Source organism: Aquila chrysaetos, chromosome 13, assembly GCF_900496995.4.
Source record: "Aquila chrysaetos chrysaetos chromosome 13, bAquChr1.4, whole genome shotgun sequence".
Classification (NCBI taxonomy): Eukaryota; Metazoa; Chordata; class Aves; order Accipitriformes; family Accipitridae; genus Aquila; species Aquila chrysaetos.
The window spans coordinates 30,054,905-30,079,276 of NC_044016.1; the positions used below are offsets into that span (position 1 = coordinate 30,054,905).

General features: G+C 40.6%; 1 protein-coding gene across 8 annotated transcripts in view; it reads right to left on the minus strand.

The window, feature by feature from the left end:
• Positions 1-10,178, minus strand: part of ACTN2 (actinin alpha 2) — a 71,761-nt gene extending 61,583 nt beyond the window's left edge. For 5 of the 8 annotated variants that reach the window (XM_030034955.1, XM_030034952.1, XM_030034949.1 and 2 more), the window contains exon 1: positions 9,770-10,178. In XM_030034955.1, the coding sequence (XP_029890815.1) occupies positions 9,770-9,895 (126 nt within the window). In that variant the 5' untranslated portion in view covers positions 9,896-10,178. Of the gene's footprint in view, positions 1-3,480; positions 3,487-9,769 lie in introns of those variants that run through there. The other 3 variants (XM_030034953.2, XM_030034954.1, XM_030034956.1) reach the window with 2 other exon arrangements.
• Positions 10,179-24,372: the final 14,194 nt, after the last annotated feature.

Below are 24,372 nucleotides of genomic sequence, written 5' to 3' on the forward strand. Positions count from 1 at the left end.
AAATCTTACTCGTACCAAGTACAGTAAACACTTGGCACTTTCATCTGTAAAGTCAGCATATAGGTATTACAACCACTATTTTGGAGATGAAGATGTGGACAAAGTGATATGTCCTTATAACTCAAAAGCAGGGAAAACTGGGACCAGACATAGGAGCCACAGTGCCCATTCTTGCACTTAAGACACAAATTCAGGACTAATTTTCTCACCTGTGTGTACACATGGAAATTTAAGGCCCAAATATAGAAACTAACTAAACATTAGCTAGACAACTGTCAGCTTCTGCTTCCCTCTGGACAGGCCTTCTAAAGAATGAAGTGTATTTCTACAAGCTACCATTTCAAGTGGGACACTTTCCTAAAAGGAGAACATTGCATTTCAAAGTCTTCTACCTCTTACCTCTGCAGAGGCTCTGTTCCTGCAGAGTAGTAACACCTGCCCTGCAATCCCTTCACACCAGTAGTTTGATGATTATTAGGACCATGCTATCTTGATCTGTGATGAAGAGTTATTTACACTGCCAGCAGGAAGAGCTACTAGAGAATTTGTACAGAAACAGTCACAGAAGGGGATCATAACGTTGTGTTTGCTGGTTCAATGATGTGGAAAGAGGTAACTTCTACCTTTAAATACATGCCCAATTTTATCAGGTAGAAAAAGAGCATTGTATAGCAGCTGTATAGTTACAATCAGCTTTAAGCCTCAAGTGTCTCAACATGTCGCATATTTAAAACCAACAAATCCAGTGATATAATAAGAACAAATGTCACACACACTTATCATAGCATTTCATTAAATGATATTCTTCATACATTGAAGACTTGAAAATCACCCCAAACTACTAGGAATGAAATTTAATCTAGGAGGAAATGGAGTGCCTGATGTGAATACATTCCCCTTCTGGTATCAGGTGAGAGTAAAGAATGCCTAGCCATAAAAGACATATTCACTCAGAGTCAGCAACTTTTCACTGCTCACAGTAGAGGAATACCACATCAGTTACACATTGTTTATCCGTACAATTAAGGCTCAGAAGAAATTATGCTTGGCAGTAAAGCCATCCAAAACAAGTCAACTTTGCCAACTGTGTAAGCATTTTGTTTGCTTGCAAGGATATAACATGCAGGAGGGACGTCTTTTGACTTGGGACAAAGCTAAGCAGCACAAATTCCCATCTAATTCTATTTCACTGACATGCTTCTTCGTGCATCATGTCCACCTACAGATACATTCCAGATACAAATCCAACACATTCTTCTGTAAGAAGGTTCTGCAGTACAACTTCTAATATAATTCTATATAGTATTCACCATCCACAACTAAAGAAAATACTAATGCTCAGTCTCACTGAAATTAATTCAGTAGAACTGTACAGTGCAATACAGAAATTACTACCTAAACTAAACATCATTAAATGGATCAGAATTTATGCAACAGTGACTAAATTTATGTTGGGCATTTGGTATCTGATTTTTCTATCATAATGATGAAACCCCTTTTGTCTTACTTGTAAGAGAATGGAAGGGCTTTGGTGGAAGATTTTGAACTGTGTTACCCCATTGGCAAAAAGCAGTCAAAATCCAGCTTGCAGAGCTGTCTTGGTTTGATTTGGAAATTGGTGACATAATCATGATACTTTCTTACTGGGATTCATTAGTTTACAGAATATACCTGAGCCCTGCTTTTGCTTGCACAGTGCTACAGATTGTAAGAGCATGGATTCCCTATTTACTGCAGTCTCAGGGCTGAAGACCCTCATTGCTCTTCCAGGCAAACACCTCCCATGCCTCTCTCTTCAGCTCTCCAGTGACCCAAACACAGATCCACAGCAAGACGCAGACCTCCCACCCCCAAGAGATTATAGCAAAGTCCACTGCTTAACACACAGCTTTTCTCTAGCTCTTAAGCACCTCGGTTGCAGCTTATGGAAACCCACTTAGATCCATACTTTCTTCCAATCCTTATTGTCTTACTAATTGGATCAGCGTGTCTACAGACATTTTACTATACGAATGTCAGGGTAGGCCATGGTGCGTATCTGTGGGTGCAGGTAGGAGGTAACCTTTGCTTCCCATTAGAAAATGGTTCTTATAATTTCTTTTCATAACCATACACTTCTTTTGCTGGCAGATATTTGGGGATGAGTGGCAATTAACAGCTGAATTGGGACTGTAGGAATTATCCATTTGACAACACTAACAAGAGCATACAGAGCCTGGAATAGGTCAACATTGAGAGGGCCGTTTGAGTTTAAATAGAAAACACACTATTGAGTAAGATATTGATTTCTCGCACTTAGTATTGATAAAGAAAACCCTCCCATTCAAAAAAATTACCTCCATAACCATTTCTAGTTAAGTGAATTTCATAATAGCTTTCTTTGAATTTTCCTTCATACACCACCATCACGGTATTCAGGGCCCTCCTCAGCTGTACACCTTATTGACAGCTTCCAAGACAGAATATGAAGCACTGACAAAATATGATGGTTCCACTATCCTTTCAGCATGCTCCTCTCAAGCACCATTCCATGCAAGTAACTTCAGCAAGAGGAATTTAACATGTTACTATTTTAACAAGCACTAATCTCTAAGAGGCCAATTGTACAGGACAAGCCATAAACACATCCCATATTTCCATACAGAGTCCCTCTACCCTCATGGCAACTCTTCACAGGACTAGAGAAACTGCAACTCCATGTCCTTCTATTGCATCAGTGTCTAATATTTAGGACAGTTATAGTATATGCTGAAAAATCAAGACACGCTGCGGCAGAAAAAAAATGAAGTCCGTCCATTGACTACCAAGTTCTGAGTCAGACCCTGTATGGGGCCATTTACCACTGAGAAGGTCACTTAAAGAGCACCCAGGACTTAAAAGTAAATGAGAGATTTTTTTATGTGTGTGTTCTTAATACTAGAGGTTTTGTCATCCACTGTTTGAAAAGAAAATTCTTGATGCACCTGGAGGAGAAGCATTTGGCCTTGGAGTGCTGAAACTTCATCTTACCATAAGGCATGCTCTGCATCTATAGTGGCATATATCATTTGGCAAGACATTGTTCTTCTATAGAAGACAGTCATAGTACTGGCTGAATACTAGAAAAAAAAAAAGTCTATGAAGGTGAAATTGTTTGCTTTTCTAACTACTAACAGTAATAGAAAGTCCTGCATTTCAACCTACAGAATTCCCAAGACACCTATGTCATCCTAATTCTGTGCATAAAAGGTAAGGGAGGCAGAGAATTGCAGTGTAGGACTCAGTATAGCACATGATTTTTCCACTGACTATCATTCTGCTTTCAACTCCAGAGGATTTTCCTCCCAACAAATTAAATCCCCTCCTGAAATTAGTCCTAAAGCTACTCAACCCAGGACACCTGCCTTTATAAGAAATATCCAACTGTTAACAGGTAAGTATTAGGAATGAGTAATGAGAAGGCCGATACTCTCTTAGAAAGGAGTGTACCTTTTGCCTCACTGCTGGTTCTCATCCAGACCCTGTTCATGTTGCTCACTTGCAGAGGGGAATCTCTACGCCTCCTCAACAATCCCACTGGTATTCCACGTGGGTAAAAAGTGTTACCTCATTAAAAACTCTCAAGAGATGGATGGTTTCTCTGTGTGCTACGGGAGCTTAACCCCAAGGCTGATAATTCATGGAAAGAATTTTGCACTGTCAAAAAAACCCCAAAACCACCCCCCCCAAAAACCACAAAACAAACAAAACGGGGGAAAAAAACAACTTCCCCCCCAAATCCCCAACTTTGAATATTTCCAGATAATGTCTGTAAAAGAGCAAGACCTAGGCCGGAATGCCCTGTACACACTGTAGATATTGCCATATTCTCCATGACAAGGATTTCAATCTGGAGCCTGTAAATTCATGAGGAGTGGTTCTGCAGTACTGCATTTTGCTGGTGGCATCCAGCCTCTCCTGGCAATGTTTTTCTGCCTTGCATTTCTTTTTCATTCATTGAGGCTTGGTTATTTCTCTCTTTCTATTCCTGGTTGAAGAATGAAGCTGTTTCCTTCCACTACTTCATCTGTCTTCTCACTCACCAGTAGACTTCTTCCAGAAGAGGTTTCTGATAAGAAATCAAATTAGATTCCATCCATAGAAGACCACACAAACTTCAGAGTGAATCTGGGACACTGACTGTAACTCTATTTATAGACATTGAAGTCAGACTGAACACAAGGTCAGTTTCTCTTTCAGGCTGCAATGAACCTCTCAAATCTGCTGAACTTAATGAAGTTGCAGCAACACTAGAAAAAGAAGGATGCTGTCCATAATTCATAGTCCTGGTAGCTTCTTTCAAATAACTTGCCATACATGTGGCTTCCAAATGCATTTTTTTTTTTATTTGCAAGGACAACAGGAGTTGTATTACCAGCCAAAGGAGGTAATGCAGATAACTCCTTATAGACCACACCGAAAATGTAATCTGATATGTACTGCTGAAGACTGGAAAGACACAGCTTCTTTCCTAAAGAACCTTTTCCAAAGTCCTCACTCATGCACAGCATTCAGTGTCATCAAGAAGATTTGCATTCACAGAGTGCAATATCAAGGTAAATAAACATTCTAAGTCTTCCTGTTTATTCTATACTGTAAAAAAAACCATCAACATGGTCAGAAATTGCGTTGACACCTACATTAAAACCTTTCTGCATTAACAACATGGTGGTATCAGAACCATACAGCAAGCTAGAATGATCATTCATCTATAATAATACCAGTAAAGCAAGGAGTACATTTCTAGTTCTTGCCTTACATGTGTTAGTGCGACAGTGTCAGACATGTGTGAATGACTGGAGAAGACACATATGAAATATGTGGAGCCAGTTTAGTGCTTTACAATACGATACAACTGTCCTGAAGAAAGGATCACACCTGTTTCACAACCTTCAGATCTTTATCCTGAAGGCTTAAGACTTCCTTGAAAAACTAACAAACCACATTTCATGTCAAAGTTTAAAAAAAGCACACTCCTATAATAAAGTATTTATAGCAAAAGTTACAAATAAGAAAGAGCACCATTTAACACACAGCTCACTAAGTAGTGTTGGTAGTTCAAACACATTGCAAACAATACAACTGTATTGGTTTTGTGTGGCAAGGTTTTGGTAGTGGGGGGGGTGTTACAGGGGTGGCTTCTGTAAGAAGTTGCTGGAAGCTTCCCCTATGTTCGAGAGAGAGAGAGCCAATACCAGCCGGCTCTAAGATAGACCCGCCGCTGGCCAAGGCCGAGCCAATCAGTGATAGTGGTAACGCCTCTGTGATAACATTTTTAAGAAGGAAAAAAAGGTTGGGACAGGCAGATTCGGCAGCCGGAGAGAGGAGTGAGAATATGTAAGAGAAACAACCCTGTGGACACCAAGGTCAGTGCAGAAGGAGGGGGAGGAGATGCTCCAGGCGCCGGAGCAGAGATTCTCCTGCAGCCCGTGGGGAAGACCATGGTGAGGCAGGCTGTCCCCCTGCAGCCCAGGGAGGTCCACGGTGGAGCAGATTTCCACCTGTAGCCCGTGGAGGACCCCACGCCGGAGCAGGTGGGTTTCCCGAAGGAGGCTGTGACCCCGTGGGAACCCTGCGCTGGAGCAGGCTCCTGGCAGGACCTGCGGATCTGTGGAGAGAGGAGCCCACGGAGCAGGTTTTCTGGCAGGACTTGTGACCCCGTGGGGGACCCACGCTAGAGCAGTGTGCTCCTGAAGGACTGCACACCGTGGAAAGGACCCATGCTGGAGCAGTTCGTGAAGAACTGCAGCCCGTGGGAAGGGCCCACATTGGAGAAGTTCGTGGAGGACTGTCTCCTGTGGGTGGGACCCCACGCTGGAGCAGGGAAGAGTGTGATGAGTCCTCCCCCTGAGGAGGATGAAGCGGCAGAAGACAACGTGTGATGAACTGACCGTAAACCCCATTCCCCGTCCCTCTGTGCCACTGGGGGGGGTTGGTAGAGAAGCCGGGAGTAAAGTTGTGCCCGGGAAGAAGGGAGGGGTGGAGGGAAGGTGTTCTGAGATTCGGTTTTCTTTCTCATTACCCTACTCTGGTTGATTTGTAATAAAGTGAGTTAATTTTCCCCAAGTTGAGTCTGTTTTGCCCGTGACGGTAACTGGTGAGTGATCTCTCCTGTCCTTATCTCGACCCACAAGCTCTTTGTTATATTTTCTCTCCCCTGTCCAGTTGAGGAGGGGGAGTGATAGAACGGCTTTGGTGGGCACCTGGCAACCAGCCAGGGTCAACCCATCACAACAACATGTTTGCATTTTGAGTGGCATTGTTGTGCTTGGTTCCTAAACTAAGGGACACTGCATTTTCCTATGTTCCTTTTAGTTATATTGAGATACAGGCTAGTGAAAACTAAAACGTTTGTGAAGTTTGTTGAACTTTTTTTGGAAACTCAAGAAATAAATTTATCATGGAGAGAAGCAAAATCAGGTTTTAAGTCTTCCACTATGAGCTAGTATGATTTTTACTTTCACTCCAGTCTGCAGGGTAGGGACCAAAAGACAGCTAATCACCACCTAGTCTCACAATACAATAGAACCAACCACTCCTACCAGTTGTTACAAATATCACTGCTGTCCTCTTTTTACCAGGGGGAAAACCCAAGGTCTGAGGTGAGCTGACTTGCCTAAAGTTACAGAGCAGGGTGAAGAAGAGAATCCCACCCGCTCTGGCCAGACTTTTTGATTTCCAATACTTTCTTATTTCCACATAGTACTGAAGAAACAAGGGGTGACTTTCATATATTTTTCAAATGCTGTTTAAGCGCACATGGCCAGTAGAAGTGTACTGGGTCAAGGAGCAGATTTCAGAAGTTTCCAATCTCATGGTTCCCATCTATACATTCAAAAGGGACTATTGTCGTTTTAAGCCCAGCTGAAAACTAAGCACCACACAGCCACTCGCTCACCCTTCACTGGGATTTGAGTAGCCACAGCACCTGTGGCTGTAGTTCTCTTATTAGTTCTTACTGAAGACCAGTAAGCATGCCCATCCAAAATTTCTTTTGTTAGTCTTTCTTTAAAGTTGCTGCCTGAAATTTCCAACCATATGATCCTGTTTAAGTTCTTAGCAATACTGTCTAAAGCAGCAAATAGTCAAATTGTCGTATTTTCTTGATTTCCTGATTTGACAGGGGCTAAATGTTACACAAACTAAAGCATTTAAATCGTTGTTCACATTCAGAGAGACAGAGCTAAGCTACAACTCAGCTTCTTTTCCTATAGTGTACTTCATATTTATTCTGACACCTGCAACCACCAAGGAGCCTGGATTACAGCAGACCATAATACTCTATGAACCATGGTTATAATTAGGCATCACATCCATTGTAATCCTATGGACGTCATCATGTGTTACCAGCATCTGTTGACAGATCTCATACCAGGCATATCACTGAAATGGCAAGTCTGGAGAGGGCAGCCCACAATAGAAACAATGGCATTTATTTTTGGTTTGTTCCAAGACTGTCTAATAGAAAATACATGCTGCCAACTGCCAAGGCTGCACTGAGATCACTTTTCAATATTATATTACCAGTTAGAACAAAGATCTGTGCCCATGTATCTGCAATCTTCTCCTAATAAATAAGGAAATAAAGGAAGCACTTTCTGCAACTGTCTTAGCACCAATTAGAGAAAGATAGAAGCCTTGAAATTTTATAAAGTTTATCAGGCCCTTTATCATAAGGGTACTTATTTTTCATGTAATAATAAATTCAGACTCCTTTCCAAGACAAGGAAAGAAGATCCCCTCTCCTAAATTTTATTTAAATGTGGTACCACTTTAATATTAAAACTAAGCCCCAGGGAACTAGCAACATAAAGTAGCAAAACCACAATCTCTCTACTCTATGGAAGTAAAGCAGAGTCTGCTTTAATTTATCGATGTGGAAACCTGACTTTCTGCTGAAGCACTGTCTGTTTGGAGGAATGGAAACAAGCAATTTGCTGTGGGGTCTTATACTAACTACTCCCTGCTCTTCTGTAAAAGTCAAGAGACTTAACTGTAAACATAAGAAAGCCTACAGAATCCAGTTTCTCTTTATTTTTTATCATTTATCTGCATTGTAGGAAAACTGCCTTAGAGTGCTGACTATCTAGTAACCTGTCCATTATTTCTCTATTTTGAAAGCAACATTCTCTGAAACGCTGGACAATTGAATCCTAATCAGATGGAACCACAACCTGTTAGAGCTGAGGAGTTTCAAATCACTGAAGCACTTAAGCACTACAATAATTTCCATTCTCATTATAAAACATAGAAGAATAGTTCACCATCTAAAGAGTGTCAAATAAAAACAAATGTCAGTGTTGATAAGTACAGCTTAATAATTGGTTAGGAGTTGCAGCAGCTGGTAGATCAAGAAAAGTGAACTTCTACTTAGTCCAGGACTTCTCCCACTATACTCATACAGCAGGATCTGAACAGGTGTGAATGTAGCAAAATGAATAAAACCAGCTAAAACTCACAGAAGGAGGAAAGCTACAAATAAAAACTGAGAGGAAACTATTGACTCTACAGTTCTAATGGAAAAGCAAACCCATTGGCCCCAATGATTCTAACAGCTCTTACTTTTATAGCTATACTTTTATAGTACAGCTTTTATAGAAGCTGCGACTGTAAGAGTGGGCCAGTCTGTCATCAGATATAAATTGGCAACTTCTACTTAAATTTTTGAAGCGAGCTGCTCACCTATAGCACAAAGTATACTCAACCTTATTGTCCAGAGCGCCATTTCTCTCTGTCCCCTGCCTTTTTTTTTCATTCCTGTAACCGGCAGATAACCTTTTAATCCCAGATCTGTTAGCTGTGACTTTAACATCAGCTTTTACATTAGGAAGTAACAAATCCTTTACAATATTTCATCTTTCTCTTTCCCATATGCTGCTTGAAACTCAGTGTTCTGAAATTAGATATTGCAAATATTACTAAAGTACCAAACCATTGACAGGACTGCTGATGGGATTATAATCTCTGACTATGTTCAGAAAAAGAGCATGGGCAGTACTTGCTGGCATAATAGTTTTCTTATGCCTAAAAGGCAAGAAGCATTTCTCTACAATGGTATACTCCAAGGAGTTTACAAACGCCGTTTTTCCCAGACAGTGAATTGGCATGTGGGAACCTAATCATGAAATACAGTTTTCCAAAACTAGCCTGGATATATTTCTAGGCAATATTTTCCTTGTCAGATGATTCAGTGAGAATTAAAAGTAAATTTTAATAAGAGCTGACTCACAAGATCACAATTTCAAAAGAGATTTCTCAGTCTGCTCTCAGAGATATTGCAAACTTTTTTCTGCACACCGATTTTGAACCTTCTCATTCATCTCCCTGTTTATAATTCCATTTTACTGTTTTCGAAAAGCAATCAGGCACACGCATCAATCCAGAGTCTGCTTTCCGACAGGAAGACCCAAGAAGTGAAGTAAAAAATTACTGAAATGCTAATACGTAAATCTAGAGGTATTGACAGAGTATTTCCAGTGCAATATAAAAAGAAACTCCTGACTCTCATGAGTTTCATCTTACATAGGTTTCACTTAAGAATCCAAAAAGTGAATGCTTTATCCTCAAGATATGGCACAGCTAATATATATATATGATATATGTGCTTTATACGATGTAAAGTAGATCCTCTTACAAAATCAGAGCCCCTTACTGCACAGCCCTGGCAATTCCAGATGCAGCGTGGCAGTAAGAGAGGACATCATTCCACACAGAAGCACATAGACGGACACACATTACTCTATTTCCAGACCTTCCTTTGCTGTTTCTCCCATGCCGGGTCCAGGAGCAGGTCCCTGTCCCATTCTTCCTCCTGGGTCATGTACTCATCTTCTTCATAGTTGTAGGTGTACTGCATGTTTGTGTCTATCTGATTCATGCTGTTCACGCTACCCGGGGATCAGCGTCGGCTGCTGTGGCTTCTACTACCTTTAAACGGATATATATTTTTAAGCTTAGTTTACTTGCTGATGGGTTGTAGGTAGCAGCGTCTTTTTCTTTTTTTTTTTTTTCTTTTTCCAAGGTGTCAGGGAGCGAGCGTGTTGCCGAGAGCAGAGGCTGAAACTGCCGGGTAGGCGCTGACCTGTGGTGACCCTCCTTCCCCCTCTCTCTCGCTCTCTGCTGCTGCAGGTCCCCGCGGCGGACCCTCCGGAGAAGCCCGGCGCGGCTCATCGCTGCGGCTTATTATCCCCGCCGGGCTGTCACGTGGCGGCGGCGCGGCGCCCTCGGGCGGGCGGGGCAGGAGGGCGGCGCGAGCGCGGCGCCGGGCCGTTTCCGCGCGGGGGCAGCGGTTCTGCCCGCCGCGGGGTAAGGCCGGGCGGGGGGAGCTCACCGCCCGCCAGAGGTCCGGCCAAAAACCACCGCGGCTCGCCCGGGTGCCTGTCCTTCCTGCCAACTTGATAAAATACCGCGCCTTCCCCCCCCCCCCACTTCTCAAGACCCATCTGCGACTTGCTAGTGGGGTTTGACATTGTCTAGCATTAGTCTGAAGCCTGTGCGGACCCTCGAGTCGCTTCACGCTTTCCAGATTAAGGATCGCAAGAGCCAGCGCAGACCCAAGAGATTAAACAACTTCCAGTGGAGATCAGGTCTGGAGTTAAACCAGAAGGTATAGAAGCACAACTTAGAAAAGCCACATGTATCTTTTTCGTCCAGGAAACACCCTCAGTACATCCCAAAAGCAGGCACCAAGAAGCACATACAAAGGTCTGTGGAACCAATAACTTTATAAACGTGTGACAGGAACCATTTACCCGTGCTTTCCACAGGGTAAAATCTGAAAAGAGAGTACTGAGATCGAGCATCCTGGCAAGCACATCCCCTATCTCCCATGTCACATCATGTCAGTTGCTCTGGTGACAATGTTTCTTCTGGGAATTGGCAAGTTTACTATGTTCTTCATGTAGCCTGTCATTAATGCCCGCACCTCTCATCAGCCAAGGTCATCCTCTCTAGCAGTGTCCACACTGGGTACAATTCAAACCTTACTTAGAAAATGCTCACCAAAGCTGCGCTTTTGGAAGCCATAAAAGCCAAACTCAGATATAAGGGAGACCTATGCTCACTAAAGGCAGCCATAGGTCTCTAAGCCAACGTGAATGAATAACCAGAACAAGTAACAGCTACACAGCGTATGTCCTCCGCTTTGTATTGCTAACTAAAGCTCTGCTTTCTGCCAAGTCGCCTTCTACGCCATATATCTATGCAATTTAGAGGAACGTGCATATATGCACAGCTAACACCTACCCATCAGCTCAAAAAAACTTCATAAATGCAGCACTAAGGTTCCAAATTGGAATTCAGAAGAGGATTGCAACGTTTCATGCAGACAAAGCAAGCTGAACTTCCAAAGACTGATGTACATGCTGTAAGACAAACGGTCTAAAAATCAAATTCCAAATCTAAGCAGCAAAGTCAGAACCACGGGCTTTTCACCTGCTCAATGCAAATATTCTCAAGGTTGCTACACTTCCATCTATATAATGAAGCAAATGTTGATGAACGCTATGCCTAGACTTTTTTTGTTCAAGTGCAGATGAGCATTCTCTTAGGATACTCTCAAACAATATCAAACAGCAATTACAAAACAAAATATTTCATGTATGTACACATTCTGTGTATGCTGGTGTGATTTGTGTGGTTTATTTTTATAGCTGGGTAGTCATCTGTGGTTTGTGATACATGTCCAATTTCAATCACCTGAATGACTATTTAGCCTCTGAAGTCAGTAAAACCATTTCTTCTTATTCACTATACACAGCACAGGAGAAGTTTCTAGAGGAAAAGCAGGAAGAAGTCAGAGAAGTCCCAGAAGTATACATGTAAAGCTGTAACGCTCTGAACCAGAGCTGTCTCCAGCGCAAAGAGCTCTCCTGCACTGACAAGACCTGTGAACTTTTGTGCACCACCTGATTTGAGGTGAGCCATTGCAACCAGCTTCGTGCCTTTTCTCAGCACTGCCTTGTCTGGGGATCTACGTGGATCAAATCAGATGCAACTGCACCACTCCCCGCTGTGCAGGGTAGGTGAGCCTTAAGGGTACTGATGGCTTCATACAGGGAGGTATTAGTTAAAAGCCACATTTTATTTGTTGGCCCTCATCCTGTAACACGGGCCAAAGTGCCTGTGTCATGATATAAAAACTGAGGCACTAGGATGACAAAGAGTATCCGATCACACTGCGGATTAGGACCGGAGTCATGCAGTCATGCCTATATTTCTGAAAATCAAAGGGAAATCTACCCAGATTTTCTAGAATTCTGAAAGAAGGTTATTAAGTTTTTTCATAAAATAACTGGATTTGCTCAAAACATAGCTAGCCACTGCTGCAAAGGTACTTTTTATTTTTTCATGTTTACTTGGTACATAGGTAAACTTAGTACTGTCATAACAAAACATATAAAACAAAAATGCCATCATTGTTCCAAGGAACCAACAGCTAGAACCATAGTATCTCTCAGCTAGTCCAAGAGATCAAAAACATTTAAGTTAATTCCAAATAGGAATAAACCCACATTTTTCTATAAAGGGCAAGTATTTCAGAATCTACTTTGGGTAGGTTATGTTAGTTCATTTTGGATGAAAAAAATATTTCAGAATGAAAAATCTGATTTTTTAATTCTGAAAATGTCAAAATAGGGGCCTTCAACTTCGTCAGTGTGCACTTTGAGAGAGCTGGGCTTTTTACCAATGAAACAGGAAGCTAAATGGAACACCCCTATTTTAAAATAACTGCCTATCTTGATGGAATCTGACCTGTTTTAGGTTCTCTAAATAAGTGCTTACTGCCCCTTAATCAGACAGCATGAGTAGGCAGGGGAGATATTTATAGATGGAGCTTTAGGAGGAGTATCTGGTATTTTGTTTACTACTTTAATTTAATTTTATAAACGAACTGTGCAGATGGTAATGAGAAGCATATGAATGGAGGTCTGTAGTGGAAAGAGAGCCAAAATGGAACTCTGACGCCAAACTTGAAGTGGAAAGGGAGCTGCCTCTTCCAGCTCACCTAGAGAAAAGGAAAGCTGTGCCCAACAGAGTAGCGTGAATAAAGCTGTATGCTTTAATCAGCTTATTCCCACATCAGAGGTAGGTTAGGACTATCTCCACTAAAGCTGGCAGAGTTGCACAGCTACAAACTATGTGTGCCTAAGGAGAAAGAAAATAAAATCAAAACAGAAATAAGCAAGCTGAGCAGGAAAGAAAGGACAACAGTCCCAAGCACAGAAAGAGGAAGAAACAGAGTGAACCATATAGAAACAGAATTTTAAGCTGACATGGCAAGATACCTTAGAGCCAGCAGGTATATTTGAGGTAGAAATGACACAGATGGCTTACAATGTGGTAAGACAAAAACTCATTCATGACTGATACTCATGATTGCCAAACAGATTGATACTCATGATTGCCAAACAGATTAGAAGAAATAAGGTGGCACAGGGAGATCAGAAATGGAGATGGCAGAGCTGATTTGTCAACTATTTTTATCTTCTATTTCGCAAAATGTGTGCAGTTGTAGTTCATGCTAACATAAATGCTAGTAAGGGCCTACCCAGGAGAATGCCTTTACCTCAGGAGAACACTGTGGAAACAAGATACCATTTCCCATGCATGAGGAGCACCAAAGAAGGCCGGAACTTTCCTAACAGGAGCAGCAGATCTGTGGGTGAACTCACTCAGAATTTCTTATCACAGTTCCAACTTATGAAGGATCTTTGAATCTAATACCACCCAAGCAAAAGCCTCCTGGCACACTTTGCATTAAGCTCCTTGAGAATCAAAGAGCTTTTCTAACTAAAGGAAGCACAGTTTTCACCTCCTGTGTCAACCTTTATCATTTTTTTAATGAAATGGAAATTGCTTCACACAGTTTATATTTAACATCCATTCGCTCCCCAAAAGCCGTCATATCATTCCCTCAAGAACTCACTCCTCCGTATTTTCACCGTTCATCAGACTTTCAATCCCTTCAACCTGCTTCTTAGTCTTCCCTTTCACAAAATCTTAGAATGAGAATAAAACCCCAACTTTTTAATAAAACTTCAAAAATGTGGAACACTGCAACAATGTTTCCCCAGACCATTCTTCTATTTGAACTTAGTGAGATTTAGAAGAAATTAGCCAGACTTCTCTACTTAAATAATCTCCTGTGAAACAATCAACTGATGTGAAAATGATTACCATTAGTTTTCAGCTGTGACACTTCTGTGTAGGAACACAATAGTTCACATCTCCCAACACTGCCTCAGAAAGGCCACAGAAGATAAAGAACCTTATGAGAGCTCAGTAAGTCAGTCTTTAAGCAATCATCTTTCCATAGGCATAGCCTGTTTCTTTGTGAAAAAGAAACAGTAGGATGGTTTCACAAGAAAGAAGTCAATGAAAGATCAAAGAAAATAAATTCAAAGTGATTGTTCCCTTGTGTATACTGTTAACATAATCTTAAAAGGGGGATAAAAAGACCTTTTATTTTCAAAGTGTGTCATAACTGTTGCTTAATATGTATTTTTGCTTGTAGCAAATATCCACTATTTTAAAGCTTAACCAACAAAATTTTGAATTATTTAAAGCAGACATTGATAATATAGATTGGGGCCGAAATCTTGGATTCTGTTAAAAATTATGCAGAAATTTCCCAAACAAAGCTAAGCAGAAAGGTAGAGTGTGTTATAAAATGTATTTATTTTTTATTAAAGTTTGGGAGAAATAACCCTTTTTTTTTTCCAATACAATAAACACAACTGACCTTCTCCAATGTTAGAAACACACTATTTTGTAAGTTCAGGAAAAAGCCAAGGAATTAAATTCAATATGTAAAGATAATAATGAACAGACATTACACTTGCTTCATATTCCCAAAATGAACACATACAGAAGGGAGGCAGAAAGAGAGCAGAGAAAGAGAAGCATACATCTGGGAACCAAAATTCTGATTTTGTCTGAGCTAAGGAAAAGCACCATGGGCATTGAGCATATTAGCCCTCCCACATCTAGCACCAAGAGGCACAAACTTTGACTCTGAAAAATCCCCATGCTACTCATGCATGGTGATATTAATTATACAGAAGCTAAGTATACATTATAATTTTTTTTTTTAAAGTATACCATTTCAAATGACAGGTTTGGAAATAAAAATGGAGAAAGAGCTGAAAAAGTGCATTACTGGCTTCATAGTAACAACTGACATTGTCAGAAGATCCCAAAGTGTATCATCAGCTATATATAGAGACGACTTACTCTGTCCCTGAAATTCAGCCATGGATGAAGTGTAGCAAGAAACATTTATAGGACAGACAAATACTACCAAAGCATAGCTTGGGCTTCAGGAGTATGGAGAAAATGCTGACTGCACTGAGATCACTGGCTTTTGCCAACCCTTTGTGGGGAAGGAAAATCACGGGGCTGAGACATGGGGTGATCCATACCAGCTTAAGATGCCCTATGTGACCTTAAGCAAGTCAGTTCAGATAAAATTTTCCCCAAAAGCTAAAAGTTGGTCTATTAGTCTACTCTCACTGAGAGAAACAAGCTTGTGGTGCTGCACTCTCCCGTCTTTAAAACAGTGTCAGCAGTGTTTCCTTTGATCCTTGATGTCCACCTAGAACATAAATCCTCTGGAGCAGAGGCTTTTTCTGTCTAAAAGCCCTGAGGAGCCTACCTACCATACGCCCTTCACCTCCATGTTTGTCTCTCAGGTCTGTATGTAGCCTGCACCCAAAAATGCCTAGCATTATTCTAGCACGTCAGGCTTGCTCAGGCATTCAGGGTCCCTCATAGTCTGGAGGGGATGTCCCTACTGTTTTTAGGGCCACACTTGCAGCCTTGTAGCCTGCACAGCAGATGGTCCTGGTTCTCAGAGAGGCTTCAAGGCAGGTATCAGTAGGAAACATTGAACATCTGGTCTCTGCCACAGTATCACTAGGCAGTACCGTGATACATAACAATCACAAACTGCAATGTGAGCGCTGAAAGATGTAGGGTAGCAGAGGGCAAACCCTCCAGGGATGGCTGCTGCCAGGCAGCACTGCACAAGATCACAGCTTTCATGAATGAGAAGAGCCCTCAGACCTCACATTCTGACATATTTCTACTAAATATTTCAGAAGAAACCATGATACCCGAACTCCTTTATCCCTTGAGCCTCTTGAGGGTGCCTTTTGTGTTTAATGGTTCTTGTCTGGGTAGATGCAACTCATGAAGACAGATTAGATCAGGACCTAAATAATATCAGAAGCTTTGATAGGTGCTTCGCGCAGGTTAGAAATGTAACATCAAAGGAAAAACTGGGAAATGTATATCGTAATTTATATACAACACTGCAGTCAGTCTGTTAGCACACTGAAATTGTAGAGCAATACACAGACAGTTACAACGTAATAACACACAGTAACAGGTGGGGAAACTACAAATAGTGCTGGCATAAGATCGGAAAAAATGGTGAGACGGATTCAGGATTTTAAAAATGGTTCAGTCATGAGAATGCAAGGGGCAGGACTAGGGATATAGCATGGCCTATTACAAACCTTCTGAAGAAACCTGCACACCATCATGTGTTCTCAGAATCCTGGCCATCTTCCTGTTTTATGTTGGCTTAGCCTTATCACGCAAAGATACTAAGCAAGGAAGAAACTGTGCAACTAGGGCAATGAGAAAGCCTGCAACTGACTATACAATTTGTACTTCATGAATACAACCAGTTAAAAGAATCCCTTAGTGAGCCAGCCTGTGACCCATAACTGATTTACCTGAGACTACTTGTCTAAAAAAGCACAACATTATTCAGCAATAGTTTTGGTCACACTGAGAAAAGAGAACAGAGATGTGTGTGTGAGATAAGGAATGCATAGCCTTTATTTATCTAGAAACATACACCATCAACTAAGTCAGAGTTTCCAGACAATAATTATCTAAGGGGCACAGATGAGACCTGGCAGGTTTTAAATCACTGAGGTATGAGATAGAGATTACAGGCACAGGATATGGGCACTAGATACCAGACACTGCTGTGTTCTAAACTCAGCATTTGTACAGATTGACTGAATGACCTTAGACAAGTTGCAGTCTCAATCCCCTCATTTCTCTTTCCATATACACCAATGTAATTTCACTAACATCAATGAAATTACACACTCAAGAAGGCTACCTGCTTGAATAAATTGCCAATCTGTAAAAATGAATACTAGCTACTTATTATTCATGCCACAGGAGCAATACAAAGATTAGTAAAAGGGGCAAATTCATCCCTGTATAAGGCAGCGTTAGGTGCAGCCTGAATTACTGCCAAACAGGGATAACATGTTCTTTTTGCAACATGTATAGTGCAAGTTTTCCTTTTCCAGAACTGTTGTCCTTACATCCTGTCCAACAAAGCTTTACTCTGACACTTAGCTGTACTAAGAATCAGCACTGAGAAAATGAGCAATGTTCCTGCCATGCCTGACATGAAAGCAGCAAGGCCTGAACTTTCCAATTCCTGTTCTGAAGACAGTTGTTCCCTGTCCAACTATGATCTCTCTCACTAACTTTGGCTGTATTCTCATCTCAGGAGCAACGGGTATCAGTTTTACATGACATACTTTCCAGTACGAGACTGGTTGCTCTTGAGATCTACCAGCAATAACCTACCATGGTGAAGGCTCTTGTATACTCTCAATCCCTCTGAATGTGGACAAGTCCTTTGTTTCTTAATTGGCTCACCTCTCTCCCTGCATAAGTCCAGTTTAGCATAAGCAAAGAAGGAGAGGAGAGTATTTTCATGTTTCTTCACTTTGAAACCAGTTTGTCTACAGGATAAATGCAGTCAAGTTGTGATAATGTACGGTCTAGATCTCTGTTGTGTCCCATAGTTAAATCTGGAATAGCTGTTATCTTCCAGAATTTCATAACTGAACCAAATTCAAGAGGGTGTTGTTTGGGTTTTTTTTCCAAGCCAGATGCTGTTCTAGGTATTTCTCCAGTTCATATGGACAATAGTTACTGGAGGTAGAGTCAGCAACTAGGACAAAGTGAGCCAACTCTTATAGGCTGTAAGGCTCCACAGGTATTCGGCAGAAAGTTTATTTTGCTGTTCAAACGGATGGATTCAAATATATCTTGGACTTCTCTACAGGAGACTATTCAGTTATGAATGTGCTTCTAGAACACCAAGACACTTTTTCTTTGTTCCCCATGGCTCAGCAATCCCCCTTATACCTCCTTCATCAGTAACCCTGGCACACAGATGACCTATGGAAAATGAGGCTGGTTGGGCCCTAAATTTGTACGGCCTGATTTTTTTACTGTTGAAGTACCAGTGGTGGAAGTCAGGAGGGTCATAGACTGCACTTTCAATTGCAGAAGAGAATATTTAAAACAATGCATGATGGAAATATCAGGCAAATATAGGATTCTGCTGGGCCTAAATGTTCAAACCACCAGGTCTACTCAGTGGGCAAAAAGACAGTATGTAATTGTACTCTGTAAAGCACTTTAGGGAAAAGACAAATTCCATAGTACCAGCATTCATTATCCTAAAACTATCCACTGGATGGGGAAATGGAACTATGGACAGTTTGGAACATGTGCCTCAGTTTTCTTTCTGTAGACCAGGAATAATACTAATGCTGTGAAGTATAAGGAAGTATGTGAAAATCAAATACCCAACAGATTTGGAATATTTGAAGACAAGTACAAATAGTGTGATGACCAGAGCTGAAAATAATAAATTATGTATTTGGGAACATGCTTCAACTGAGTGCAACAGACCTGCATTGAATAAAAAAGAGAAATCAATGTTGTAGAGCACTGCTTATACAATACACTGAACAAAGCAGGATTTCTGGAGAAAAAGTAGCTTGTGACTATGCAATTAAAGTCTGCATTGTGATACATACAAAGCAGCTGAATTAAGACTGCTTGGAAAACTTAACTCTGGCACGGTCCACCATTAATTGACTTGTGAACTCGATGTCCTTCTAAGATATCTGCTCTGCAACTAATTATAAATACATTATGAATTAAGTAATTATAAATGAGTTCTGAATTGGAAGGCAGTTCATACAAAATGTTAAGGAAAGCACTAATGGTTTCCAGTGCAGCCTAACAGTTACATAACCACTACAGCTTCTGCTCAAAAAAGATCATCATGTTTTGCATCTTAGATCTGTCTGTTGTAGGTTCACACAAAAGAGTCTTAAATGTGTTACAGTGACACAGACAGACTGGGCACATTGGAAAGATTAAATGAGTCATAAATTGTTTAAAATGTTTTGTTCCCCTCTACAGACTAAAACAAGGCACATACATGACCATACTGTTAAGAATCAGCAGGTATTGCAAACCAAAGGGATCCTACCACAAGTAAAGGGAGAAAGATTTTGAAGTGTAACCTTTCCTGTGCAGTATTTGAGAGCATCGCAGCAGGAACTGTTTTGTCTCTGGCCACCGGGCTTATTTAAAAGAGGTGTATCAGCATCAGTGGCAGAATCACCTGATTCTTAGCACCACACACTCCCCTTCACCACATGTTCAAGACTGCCTTCCTACCCACTACACTAAGTGCCTGTCAAGCCTTCTGCAGAAATCACACCCTCCTCTCAGTGTGTCCAAGGAATTGCCTCTGATGTCACTGGGCCTCTAAGTCTCTCTCCAGTAATTTCTCTGCAGGGAACTCTCTTAAGTCACTGGCATACACAATACATGCAGAATGACAGGGAGTAAGAAATGCACTGGAGAAAACATTGACATATACTTTTGTCAGTAAGAGTTATTAGCTGTTATCAAGAACATTTCCAGTTGTCAAGACTGTCTTATGAAAGGCAGCAGAGTCTTTACATCATCTTGAGGGAGCAGGGCCACTATTTTAACTCTGAAAACATGGCACCTCTAGTAAATCAGCAAAGCTGGAGATCTAGGCTTATCAGTAAAACTCAGCTGCATGCCCTCACCATCTAAATCAAACACACTATTTCTTCTAATAACAGTTTTTTTCCCCAGGAATTCCCAAGATACATAACAACATAACAGCATGAACAGTTTCCAATGCACAATGAAAGCAAATCCAAAAGCCTAATACGTTTTAAATATTATAGTATTAATATCTCTCACATATATATGCATATATACATACATTAAGATATGTTCAGTTGTTCCCAGTGTTCACAGTGCCACTGTGCTAGGCATTACATGAATGCATAACTCATTCCTACACAAAAATATGTAAAATCAATAAACTTCAGAAAGTGGATAAATAAAAATATGTAACTGAATATAACTGAACAGCAAAACTGGCAGATATATTTTCTCCCCTCTGCTACTGAATGTGGATCATACTGTTTTCAGGCATTATCATATAAAGTTGTGAGCTCATTCTAGTTCAAACCAGGTATTCACCAGGTATGGAAAAGGCCCATGGACTGGCAGTGACTGGGGCAAATGAAAAAATGAAAGCAGCGCTGCCTTCAACGGCCAGCCTGGCAAATGGCTGAAATTTGTATTTAGTGCATCTGGATAGGAATGACACTATTTCTCCTTCAGGGAAAGAGCTGCGATTCATCTCGGCATTTAAAAAAAAAAAAACAGCAAATGGCTGGCTGACAAACAAATAGATTTTTGAACAGCTGCAGGTCAGGAATGGGTAGTTGCACCATATGAGATCTACTGCTACTCCAACGCCTGTCAGTTGCTTGAATAACAGGCAATTGAGGGAGGCGATAGCAAGACGGTATACTGTAGTAAGAAAAGCATGCTGTGTTAACCATGTTCCATATTGATCACTTTTTCCTTCTCCCCATCCTTCAGTTTATTGTCTCTTTTACTGTTTAGAGCACTGCTATGAAAGATGAGACATGTCTAGTACACAACACTCTCCTTATTGCTTATTACATCCAAGTCCCTAATGGCGACATTGCTACACTCCGATTACCAAGTTCTCCCAATGCATTAAACAATGTGACTCACAACTACCACACAGTAGATCTATGACACCTACTCTCTCAGTAGATTGTCTGGCACAGCTATCTTTTCATAATAATAAACAGCTAACATATACACACAGTATCATATTTCCCAGCCTAATAAATATCAAATCATGACAAAGGACTATCACAGTCACAGCAATCATGAGAGACAGTTTCCTATTTTTCACTGCAACAATTGTGCAGTTGTTAAAATCCAACTTTCTAGTTGACTTTTTATACAATAAACAAAATCACAATTCATCAAGTAGCTCAGCACTGAAAGGACTGCTTTTTTCTTCCATTTTTCACCATCTCCATTTGTCTTCCTTACTCTCTCTGATGCTTTTGGGACAAACTAGACCTACCTTGAGACGATACAAATGGAATTACAGAGATGACTATTGCCTACCCTTTTCAAGCCGATGCTTTCTCTGCATGTGCCTAGCTGAAGCTAGTTTGTTTATTCGGGGTTTATTTCTTCTTATCTAGAATATATATTAAAAAGCTTCCTTTACAACAATTTTGATTCAAAAGTCCTCAGTTTATATTACCACATCAGAAAGCCTTTAATACAGTAAAACCCCCAAAATAGCTTCCTGCCACCCCATCCAGAGGGTTTCTATTTATTATTAGATCTGGAATGCAGCTACACATGAGAATTTATGGCTGGGGGAAGCTGCAATAGATTTTCCAAGAAAAGCCAAGGAAACATGATACTGCCTGCCACAGTGGTCAGTAAGTTGATGATGTGCTTGATACACTGCCTAGCAAGGAAGGTTCTTCTAGCCCTTCAGTTCAACTGAAGAATTATTCCCTCTTCAGTCCTGTTCCAGCAATAAGAACTGCAATTCTCTGTAATATCAACCACCACCGAATTATGCTTGATTGTTTCTGCCTCCAGTTACATCAGCCGTGCACTCATGTAACTCCACTGACCTCATCAGAATTACTCCTGAGTTTCACTAATGTAAGCATAAAAAGATCAAGCCCTTAGGGGAGGAAGGGTAGATAGGGAAAACAAATCTTAACTCTCTTGCGTTGCGACATGATACAATGGCTCCAATCTCTTTGCTTCTAACAAAAGCCTAGCCAAGGGAATAATGGCCTCAAGGCCTTATCAATGTATACACTGCAGAACAGTACTGTCTCATTATTGCACAATGTCCACAGGTGAACAGTGACTGCTGCATTGTCACAGAGAGCAGAAAGAATTGAAAACAGAGAAAAATACATTACTGCAGCCTTAAAATACACAACAAGCACTGTTCTTCCTGATAATTACAGTAACTTTATAAATTCAGAGACCACAGATGTATTCTTATAAACTTCCAATAGGGAGCAGATACGTACATTAATTAAGAACAAAGGACACAGATTAGCTCAGAGTAGCAGATTTAACTGCACAGCCTCCAAAACTACAAAACTTTGGCATGCCTCCTACAACCAATAGCAAAACAAAATATATCCCTTGAAAATAAGACTACCTTGGCTTACAAGGTGTTCAAGCCAGTGCTCCAGAACACAGATCAGTTTACAGGCCATTTAGCATGCACATACCCACATTAAACACACACATCTCTTAACACCTACTTTTACTTAAAAAGTTAGAGAACTTGATACACTCTAAGGAAGTTACAGTCTCCTTTGCATATCCTAGAAAGGTTTTAATATTACTTCATTATGCTGCAATCAGATCATATTTTAGATGTCAGGCACTGTCACATTCCCTATTAGAAATGGCATGGGGAAATGTCAGCGAACATACAAAGACTATTAGCAAGCGATGGTGAAGCACACAGAAGGTGGCTCTCTTTCATCTCCTTCAGAACTGTTTTAGCAATCCAAAATCATGGTGGCTCACTAGATTATGGGAGGTGGTACAAGACAGAAAAAGAAGCATCATCTTAGCAAATGAATTAACAAGCTTTTGAGAGTACTTAAGAGTACTTAATACATACACTCTCTAACTTTGTATGTAAACAGTAAATTGTACAGGTAGTACTCAATTCCTTACCTTCATCTTCATATATTACAATTGAATGCTACCAAACACTCCTTTTTTGTTTCAGAAGTGATTCCCTTTTCCTCTTTAAATGAAATTCCTCCCCATCTGTTGCCTACACATGAAACCAAACCAGAACATGCATTCCAGGAACGCACCTAATGGGAATTTGGTCTCCAGGGCAGAACAAGATCTAGTCTGCATAAAACCTCTGAAATGCACACAGTGTGACGAGGGTTCCTCAGCACCACTTCATTCAACAAATTTCCTCCTAGTGGGTTGCATTACTTACCAAGGTAGATATAGCTGTATATATCACAGCTGGTGACGTGAGCTGGAAGGAAAGGAATATAAAGAGCAGATCTGTATTTATACAAAGACATCAGTTGTATTTGCTCCAGCAGTAGCACAAATTTACCCAGACATAAAGAACATGAAAAGTTTAATAGCGTTTGCATTTCTCAATCAAATCTTTTCAAATACACCAATGCTTACGAGTGAATAGGCTTTCAGAAAACACTTGAAACAAAGCACTTTTTTCCATATATAGATAATAAATAATAATAAAAAAAAATTAGCAAATGACAATTTATATTCTAAGACTTCAAGATTTTTTAACAGACAGTCTAATCTGTCAAATGCAGTTTTAACAGCAGCCATCAGCAGAGGTGATCTCAGCTGTAGTACAGCTATGAGAATTCCACCCATACAGACTAGCTATGTGATGATGTAGGCATTGAGAAGCTAAAGGGACTGGTTGAAACAGGCTTGGATTTAAGTTCAGGAAAGCTTCTCTTTGTAGTCCAGCATGGAGCAAATCTCTGTGATATTCAGCCTTACCTCTGGGGAATCACAAAGCCAACTAAGCATATTTCCTAATAGACTTTCTGTTTTTATATTTTTCCCAGGAAACGCTTTTTTAGAATTAAATTGAGAAGAAATATTTTTCCCTCTGCAGAAGGTGTCTCTGTTCCTCCAATTAACCTCAAGAGGGAATCCCAGCTTTACTCTGAAACCAAACAAGGATGGAACAAAAAGCACAAAGGTATAAAACCTCTGTCTTGCAGCTCTCCATGGGAAAGAATAGAGTGGGATAGGAGTACTAGAAAACCTGAACACATTTCAGCATTTACAACTTCTAGTTTATCTTTCTAGCTAGAGTATTCAAATAATGAACCACATTTCTAAAAAATGACTAGTTTTCTTTTTCAGAAACAGCTTTCTGTCCTTTCCAAAGTCTACAGATTTTAATGTTAGGTATTTTTAGACATGCAAACATGCATATCTATGCAGGTTTAAACTATGCTAAAAATAAGGTCACATGAAGGCTTCATAAAGCAAAAAGATGCACAGAAGCCATGGGGAATGTGAAAAAAGTGTAATAAATTGGTCTGCACCACCCCTAGCCTGCTCATTTGC